Source organism: Carassius auratus, chromosome 19 (genome assembly GCF_003368295.1).
Source record: "Carassius auratus strain Wakin chromosome 19, ASM336829v1, whole genome shotgun sequence".
Taxonomy (NCBI): Eukaryota; Metazoa; Chordata; class Actinopteri; order Cypriniformes; family Cyprinidae; genus Carassius; species Carassius auratus.
In genome coordinates, this window is record NC_039261.1 from 18,880,894 (window position 1) to 18,891,259 (window position 10,366).

The 10,366-nt window shown below is 36.5% G+C and overlaps 1 gene segment (V, D, J or C); it reads left to right on the forward strand.

Moving 5' to 3' along the window:
- Positions 1 to 406: 406 nt before the first annotated feature.
- LOC113120195 (Ig epsilon chain C region-like) lies at positions 407 to 10,018 on the forward strand. The segment is given in 3 exon segments: positions 407 to 579; positions 7,883 to 8,122; positions 9,666 to 10,018. Coding segments are annotated over 3 exon segments (657 nt in total).
- Positions 10,019 to 10,366: the final 348 nt, after the last annotated feature.

The following is a 10,366-nucleotide window of genomic DNA, read 5'->3' on the forward strand; positions in this document are numbered from 1 at the left end:
ACTTCTGACCCTTGACTAAGCGATGCACATCAAGATAAACTAGGTAAGTTTATATGTGGACCCTACTTCTGATCTGCAACTGAGAAGTAATTATACAACAGCTTACCCATCTCTATAAATCAGTCAAAATATGTTTCTCTTGTTAGCAAAGAAAGTTTTTTTTTTCTGAAATAAATTTAAAGATGAGGATTTGAGGTTTAGTGTTATATTGTGTAAAGCCCTTCTGATGAGAAGGATTCTGATTGGCTGAGACTCGTGAAAAGGCGTTTCCAGTTATTCTTGCGTTTGTGTCATTTACTGGCCCCTGCTGGAATGATTCAGTATTGGATTGAATAACGGCTGGAAAACGAAAGTGTTATTTCATTAGCAGCCAGCAATACGCTCAATTATACCTGGAAGAGAAGAAACTTAAGCAGATCTGACTCTAGGGCGAGAGATCGAAATAAAAGGACTGCAAAAGTTGATTCGCTCTCGTTTAAAAGTAGTTTAAACTCTCGTTTTTTATATAGTCAAGAATGCTTTTGTTAATGTTAATATTGATTTGTCCTTTCATTTCTCTTACAAGCAATGCGAATCCAGGTAAGCACATATTTTTTCTGATCGACGGTAGCAAAATTGGGATCTACACTTTACCTTTTAATGTACAGAGTGTTTTTGCAATTAAGACATATTATTGATGTTGTCAAGTACAGAGAGAACATTGTTAAAAAAGTACGTTGTTAGCGTTTTTAGTCCGTAGCAAAGTAAAATAAAAACTGAAATTTAGGCTGTTATATATATAATAAATAAAAACTGAAATTTAGGCTGTTTTTTTTATATATATATATATAAAACAGCCTAAATTTCAGTTTTTATTTATTTTATGTATAGGCCTATATATTTGTTGGTCATTGTGTATTCTGAAAACAGTTTCTGAAACGTTTTCTTATTTGTGGGAAAATGCGCACCTTTAAAGTACTTATATTCACATTTAGGGATAAACAAGGAACAAAGGTGTACCTTTTGAAAAGATTCCACCTCAGTGAGCACTTTTTTCGGAGTGTAGCCAGCTATGTTCAGCTTTAAGATCAATAGTGCAGACGAATAGCTATAAAGTTAGTTTCTGAGTTAGTTTAGGCTACGAGTCAAGCCTCTAGGGTGGATTTTACGTCCCAGTTTAGATGGCTGGTGTTCCCTTACATTTAATCGCGTGCAAAGATTTCTGTTGGGGAAGAAATGTCGTTACGAGGGCAGTGGTCGGTGCCTTTCATCTGTGCGCTTCACTGTATCCATATTGTTTTTACATACCATAAACAAGCCTCGGCAAGTCGTGTATTCACATGACAAGTCACATTTCACCAGGCTGCCATACAAATTCAGTTGTTGATATCAATATATATATATATATATATATATATATATATATATATATATATATATAATCTTTTTTTTTTACTATAGTTGAAATTCCCATTTTACTTCTACTAGAAAAACAATATTTTTGCTATCAGTAATCATGAAATTGGCTACTAATGTCTATTCATGATAATTAAATACTAGTCAAAATGTAAAATGTTACTTTCTAATATTATGAATATCATGATTGTGATTGTAATTGTAATTAGATGTCAGAAATAACAAACGGTTACAGAAGTTTACAGATATCAAGAGTTAACATTTCAACTAGAACACTGTTACAACAGTCATTGTTTTTTTTGTTTCTTGTTTTTTACAATGACATTTGAGTTCATGATTTTAATGTTGCTGTTTCTTGTGGCAGACTAAAGAGTAATGACAGACGGTTGATCTTTGAATAAAAATGTGTTTAGTTAAGGTTTGAAATTCATTCTTTTATTATAGGCTACGAAGTCTAATATCATAAGCCCCCCATCCCGTCACCCAAGACCGCAGACACCCCCCTATATATATATATATATATATATAGGCTATAATAGAGTACCGGCACCTCTTTTGGACCACTTAAAGCACTGCTTGATATGATATCTGTATGTGTAAGAGATAAAGATTGGATAATATGCTTTATCTTTTCCAGGTCTGTGAAGTTACCAGTGGGATATATACGATGAGTAGTTGGAATAATTATTATTTTACATTTAGTGATTTAGCAGATGCTTTCAACAAACGCAATTTACAAATGAGGGAAAGCGAAGCAATCAAACAAACAAAAAAGCAATATTATGTAAATGCTGTGACAAGAAAGATGCAGTAAACACAGCAACAGTATTTCTCTATTCTCTGGCAAACTGACATGTTCAATTATGAAATGGTGTATAATAGCTTATAATATATATGCTTCTGAACAACTGATAACTGTACAGATGATGAATAAATTCATGCTTAACCACTTCTGGTCACTGAGGTGTATTTACAGTTATTGTAGTCTAGCTGGTGTTCTTCGTAGTTTTTAAAAAGGTAAGGCATTTTATTTCTGAGGCTCTGAAAAAAATAAAAATTACTTTCAAACTTCTTCCTGAACACTCCTCTTTTCTGTAATTGGTTGGACGAATACCTGTAGTCCCACCCCCAAACTCATGCCAACAGATTAATGTCAAACTGTTACAAAGTCAAACTACCAAATACTTCTAGTGTACTGCATATAAATGAAATGATCTCTTATCTTATAAGATATTTTTATTTTGTCATTACTACTTGAACAGCGTTCCTTTATCCTGGTCCTTGTGACGCCACGCTTTGCACATTTTGTTTGTTCCTCTTCTTGCTTTAGAGGTTTGTTCAATTTCACTGTAAATGTGCTGTAAAGTGGGCATCAGGTTCCACCATGATTCTAGTTCAAAAGTAACATACATGTTCCATTCAAAGACGGCAGCCTGGTGAAATGTGACTTGTCATGTGAATACACGACTTGCCGAGGCTTGTCTATGGTATGTAAAAACAATGTAGATACAGTGAAGCGCACAGATGAAAGGCACCGACCACTGTGACTAGCGTCATTTCCTCCCCAACAGAAATCAAACATTTAATTTCTGCTAGTCTGGAATATAAATGTGTATTTTTAACTTTAACTAGTAGCCTACACATATAAATATGTTTTTGATATCTAATAGTTTTGTCGCCCTTTGAACATTTACATGTGTATGATATGAATTGTTGATATCAACAAATACATTTAGCTAGAAATGATAATGGAATAGGATTGAGTAAGATGCAGGGATGTAATAGGATGGAGAGGTAACAAATAAATATAAGGATATTTCACATTTTTATTGCATAAGTAGGGAACATTTAACTGTTCATGAGGTAGATTGCCTGGGGGAAGAAACTGTTCTTGTGCCTTGCTGTTCTGGTGTTTGCGGCTCTGAGGCGCCGGCCAGATGGCAAAAGTTCAAATATGGGGTGACTTGGATGTGAGGGATCCAGAGTGATTTTCTGAGCCCTTTTCCTCAGTCTGGATGTATACAGTTCTTGAAGGGTGGGCAGAGGAGCACCAATAATCCTTTCAGCAGTCCGAACAGTTCTCTGTAGTCTTCTGATGTCTGATTTTGTTGCTGAACCAAACCAGACAGTTACTGAAGTACAGAGGACAGACTCAATGACGGCTGAGTAGAACTGTTTCAGCAGCTCCTGTGGCAAGTTAAACTTCCTTAGCTGGCGAAGGAAATACAACCTTTGCTGGGCCTTTTTCACAATGGAGTCAATGTGATTGTCCCACTTCAGGTCCTGAGAGATAGTGGTGCCCAGGAACCTGAATGACTCTTCTGCAGTCACAGTGCTGTTCATGATGGTGAGTGGGGAAAGTGCAGGGGGTTTCTCCTAAAGTCCACGATCATCTCCACTGTTTTGAGCGTGTTCAGCTCCAGGTTGTTAAGACTGCACCAGACAGCCAGCTGCTCAACCTCTTGTCTGTAAGCAGACTCATCACCGTCCTGGATGAGGCCGATGAGTGTGGTGTCATCTGCAAACTTCAGGAGCTTGACAGAGGGGTCTTTAGAGGTGCAGTCGTTGGTGTACAGGGAGAAGAGCAGAGGGGAGAGAACACATCCCTGAGGGGCACCAGTGTTGGTGGTGCAGCTGTTTGACATGAATTTCCCCAGTCTCACTAACTGTTGCCTATCTGTCAGAAAGCTGGTGATCCAGCTAGGAACAGAGAGCTGGGTCAGTTTGGTCTGAAGGGCTGTTGGGATGATGGTGTTGAAAGCCGAACTAAAGTCCACAAACAGGATCCTCACATAAGTCCGTTTTGTCCAGATGTTGCAGGATGAAGTGCAATCCCATGTTGATTGCATCATCCACAGACCTGTTTGCTCGGTAAGCAAACTGCAGGGGGTCCAGTAAGGGTCCAGTGATGTCCGTTTGACAAACGGCATTTCTAGATCAGGATAGCGCATCTTCTTTAACACCGTTACATCTGTACACCACCGTTCATTGATGTAAAAGCATGTCCTGCCACCGCATGATTTCCCCATTGATTCTGCATCGCGATCCGCTCTGAACAACTGTCCGACAGATGGAGCGCGCTGTCCGGTATGGTGTCACTCAGCCAGGTTTCCGTGAAACACAGAGCAGTGTTAATTTCGTTGACTAAATATTTTCGTCATTATTTTCGTCACGAATATATTTTTGCGGACGAAAACGAAACGAAAACTAAAAAAGAAGGCATTGATGGAGACTAAAACTATGACTAAATTGATTAACATTATCGTCAACTAATAAAGGACGAGACGAAAATAGACTGTGACGAAAATCAAATCAGCAGACGGGAGAGATGCGAGGAATAAACAAAAGAACCGGCAAAACGGAACAGGCGAGACTGCATGAGAGAAGAGAACCAATCCGAGCCTGACTTATTGAGACGTGAAGCGAAGGTTTTCAGTTTTTAAATGAGCTCCCGGGAAGACACGGCATTCGAAGAGGTAATGTCTAAAAGAGCGACAAAATGTCCACAGCTCACTTCACGTTTGACGACGAACAAAACAAAACAAAGTGTAAAGCACGCGGAGCGCTCATTCGTGACAAGAAAACAACCAATTTGAAAAGACATTTACAGACGAGCCACCCGTACATTTTCTCAAATGTAATTTCACAACGATGTTCTTTTGTTTATTGAGCTAAGCAAAATTGGAAGACTGCAGTGCGTAGATGTTGTAGCATTAAATATTACGAACTGAAAAGTACTGTAAAATAGCCTCTTCTTCAAGTTAGATGAGAGCACAATACTAATACGTAATATTATGATAAATACATTTGATTAATACTAATGTTTAGTATATTTTATAATGTTCTACTTGTTGACAATATCACAAATATTTCTATATTAGTCATGTGAAACATGAATGTTCACATCCTATCATTATACATACAAATCTAGCAATATTGTAGTATTTAAAACATACACTATTGCTAGACAAATGAATACCTTATAAAATCTTGTTACTTTTTTTATCCACCTAGCTGCCAACTTATTAAATATTTACTTTAAATGTATGCAATTATTGTTCAGCTCAGCTGTAAGCTTTAAGGTCCTGGACCTAACGTTATTTTTCTTTTATTGATGGTCAATTGGCAGCTAGTTATTGTTTACATTATCATGACAGTGTTTGTTGCTGCATAAAAGCTTTTGAATCAAAATAAAGACACAGTTGTGTTGAAATAAAGTTGAATTTGTGTTTTATATATTTTGGTTAAGTTTGTTTCCTATACCAGCTGTAAAAAATTGTCTAGTAAATCTGTTATTGATCTTAGTCTTATTTTAGTCGACTAAAATACCAAGCAATTTTAGTCGACTAAAATAAGACTAAAATTAAAACAAATTAGATGAATAAAACTTGACTAAAACTAAAAGAATTATAGTCAAAAGACTAAGACTAAAACTAAATTAAAATTTCGTGTCAAAATTAACACTGACACAGAGCAGCAGAGTGAGAGAAATCCTTATTTGTCCGAGAGAGCAGAAGGAGTACGTCCGTTTTGTTGGGTAGAGGGCGGAGAAAACTGGGGGAAAGTCACAATTACCCTGAATTAAACCAATTTGCACTCATTTCACATAAATAGTGTGCTCTGAGTAAATTAGCTCTTGAGTCTGACAGGAGAGGCGTCACACTATTTATGTGAAATGAGTGCAAATTGGTTTAATTCAGGGTAATTGTGACTTTCCCCCAGTTTTCTCAATGGCACAAGTGTCCCAATTTACTCGAATTCACCACATCTGTTCGAAGTATAGCTATACAGTATGGAGTCATCTGAACAGAGATTATTGTTCCGAGACCTTCTACATTGCTTGACACTTGACAGAACTGGAATAGTCTTCTAGTTTCTCTAAAAGTATTTTCACCTGAACCGGATTTAAATTCAAGATATCACCACATTATTTGTTAATTTTAAGCTAAAACTTTTTCGGAAATGAATACAATATGTCTGTTTTCTCATTTCAATGCTTGTTTGATTAAAGAATTTGTCGATATTTGTACTCGAAATCATGACAGAAATAATTAGGAATTTTTTTTTTACAGCGTAACAGTTTTTTGTGTGAGCATAGGGACTTGGGTAAATAATGGCACTTAATTGTACAAAAATGATCCTTCAACAAACAAATATAATTGCGTCGGTTGCTCACAAATAGAATATAAACAGACATTAAATCAAGATCTTTTCATGTTGCGCCGTATTTTATTTTAGGCGTTTTTACAGAGTTGTGCCTTTTAACCAATCACACACAGTTCTGTTGAGTTTAGGAATGCATTGGCCAATCAGAAGCGTTCTGATGAGTCTTCGCTAAACTCATCAGTTTTGTTGTGCTCGTGCGTGTTCGTTGACTGAATTCCGGACTCTTGCGAATTCCCTCATCATAAACAACAAAACGCTGATGTATGTACAAAGTAAGAGATCTGATTTGATATAATTTATTCTGTATGAATATTTGTGGAAAGTAGGCTATAAAATGATAGAATTATAAATTTCTGACGTTATTATTAAATTTTTATCTTCCTAAATACAAATTCAGTACCATTAAAAAAATTAAATAAAAAAAGTATTTACCCTTAATCACACCCATGTCTGGTTCTTGCCTAAAAAGACGTTTCATCTTGTGCCATATGGTCATCTAGAGCTGCAGAATATATTTTAGTACATGCATTTGAGCGACGTTCTTGTGTGCTGTGTACATACAGTTTGCAGTTCCAGAATTAAAGAACCATGATGACATGAAAACAAATGTGACAATGTCATTTGACAAACCACAGTTACTTACACAGATAATAAATGCACAGACACTATTTAAACTGAACAGAGTAGACATCACTGAATTCAATGATAAACTGCCTTTAACTGTCATTTTGCATTATTGACACACCATTTTCCTAATGAATGTTGTTCAGTTGCTTTGACATAAAGGTGACTTGACAGACATTGTTACCACAGATTTGGCACAAACTAGAACTGAAATCACAATATGTGATTTAGTGCACTTCCACGTCCATGACTTCATGGGGAAGAGAGTTGGACTCGCAATCAAAGGGTTTGTGAGTTCGAATCTCGGGCCGGCAGGAATTGTAGGTGGGGGGAAGTGCATGTACAGTGCTCTCTACACCCTCAATACCACGACTTAGGTGCCCCTGAGCAAGACACTGAACCCCCAACTGCTCCCCAGGCGCCGCAGCATAAATGGCTGCCCACTGCTCTGGGTGTGTGTGTGTGTGTGTGTGTGTGTGTGTGTGCACTTTGGATGGGTTAAAAGCAGAGCACGAATTCTGAGTATGGGTCACCATACTTGGCTGTATGTCACGTCACTCACTTATCACTTACAAACTTAGTATCAAATCACAAAAAGTCAAGTAATTATATTCGATATATCTGTCTCCCTTTATAACAAGAGTTTTTTTGTCCCATTAAAAAGTGTTTTATTGTTTGTGTTGTTTATGTTCCTCAGAGAAGCATTACCTGCACTACATGTTTACAGTCCTGACCAAAGCAGATCTATTCCCAGAGTTCACTGTTGTGGGTGTTGTTGATGACAGACTGATCTCAAACTACAGTATTGAAGTTCCAGATTGGACAAGACTAATTCTGACAGAAGATTATGGGATTGAGACTCTTGTACAATCACGTGACTCTGAAGACTGGTTTATGGCTCAGGTACACATTCTGTCAAACTGCACAAATTGTTCTGGTCAGTTTAATGATTTTTTTCTTATTAATTATCAGACATGTTATGAAATTGTGTGTATGTCCTACTGTAAGCGTCTCATCACTGTTGTGACTGTGATTGTAGAGCTCCATACATTGCAGAGAATAGTTGGTTGTGAAGTGGAGAAATTTCCTAATGGAACAGTGAAGAGTCTGAGAGCATTTGATGAATATGGATTTGACGGAGAGGATCTTATTGCCTTTGATAATGACACAATGCAGTGGATTGTTGAAAGTCCCAAAGCCAAAGATATGAAAAAGAGATGGGACCCTCAGATAGGACGAAACCAGTTAATCAAGGATTATTTTGGGAAATGCATGGAATGGATCTTAACATTTAACAACACACATAAGAGTATGTTTTAATCAGATTACTTTATCTAGACTATGTGTGTTGTTCAGGTATAACCTACTGTATGTTATAAGGACAAAATGTTGGCAATATCCAAAAAACATGAGGAAAACGGCTTATAAATCCTATAGAATGAAGAGTCTTGTAAATCCAGATTAAAATGCAAAATATATATATGCGCAAACAAACATGTAAATGAAAACATGTTAATCCTGTTTTTACTTCCATTTTTCTCTGAGATAAGCAAGTACACATGGAAAGGTGCTCCTCTTTTCTAGAGGGTACTATGGTAAACGCGGTATTTCTGGGCTTTCATAAGCGCCACTTCCTGTCAGAGAATGAAGTTGCATTTTTATTCAGGTCTTTTAAAGTGACCTTTATAAAACTGGCACAGCGTCATCGAAACTCACAAAATGCTGAATCGATTCGACAAAACACGATGCAGCAGCCACCATTTCTGCATCTCTCTACCTTCGGGAAATTTTAACCAAAGAATGTCATAGACTTTTCATTAAGACCCTAAAGAATCCTATCAACTTGGGCATCCGATGACACGATGACAAGTTAGCGTGTCACTGCAGCGGTCATTAGAAAACATGTTAATGCTATAGAAACAGTCAATGTTCTGAGATGTGCGCATGCACACTGGCTGATCTGATCAAAAGTGTGTAAATGAAATGAAAAATGAAATGAAAAAAACTAAAACATGCAAAAAAAAAAAAAAACGCTTTTAAACAGATTGCAAATATTTTATTTAAAGTATAATTCATTAATGCAATAAAAATAACATATGAAGTCTGTATATGCTTTATATTAATTTTGAGAGCTTGTATATAGAAGCCAGTAAGAGAATATTAACTAGCTTACTTCTCACCCTTTTTATTACACGTCTCACTAAAAATGTCTACAAATTGATGAAACTGATCCGAGTTCAAGCCATAGACGCTGGTTCAATGGTGATCTCAATTAATGAAATCGCATGATTCACAGGTTCAAAGAGATTATTACCCCCAATGGCGGAGATAGTATTAAAGAAAGAATTACAAAAGCAAAAATGCATAGGCTTACTCATGTCTTTCAGAATGCATTTGATGTGCAATCTTCTGTGGAATATAACCCGATTTCTTCACTGCATATTAAAAAGGTTTGTTAATTGCATGACCTATTTCTCCAGATTCACCAGAGGTTTACATCTCTGCAAGGAGAGATTCTGATGATCACACAAAGCTGAATCTGAGCTGTCTGGCCACTAGTTTCTATCCCAGAGATATTAAAATGAATATCAGATTGAATGGATCTGTTCTTGACAACCAAACATCTTCTGAAATCAGACCAAATGCTAATGAAACATTTCAGATGAGAACCAGTGTGAAGATCGACATAAACTCTGAAGGATCTTATGACTGTTTTATCCTTCACAACAGTCTGACAGAACCAGCTTCACTAGAATGGGGTAAATATCACCATGAATACAGTCAAGTACATACATTTGTAACAGGAAAATATAACGATGCTGAAATAGATTAATGTTGCTGATCACAAACAAGCGCCTCAACTCAGTTTAACAGTTTACGGAGATTATAATGTGTATTTATTATCTTTATTTTCATTCTGCAGATGGAACATGCTTTACATTTGAGACAGAATCTGATCAAACCTTTAGAGTAATACCTTTGGTTTCAGTTGTAGCTGTAGTTTTTGTCATGATCTGTTCTGTTGTGATTTTTTACCAGTGCAAGAACGAATCCAATGGTGAGTTATTCAGCATGATCACTGCAGCTTTAAATGGCTTGTTTTTAATATTTTAGTTTAAAAATAATTTAAAATACGTGTATAATGGTAGAAATATGTAAACATTGTGATATAGATTTTTCA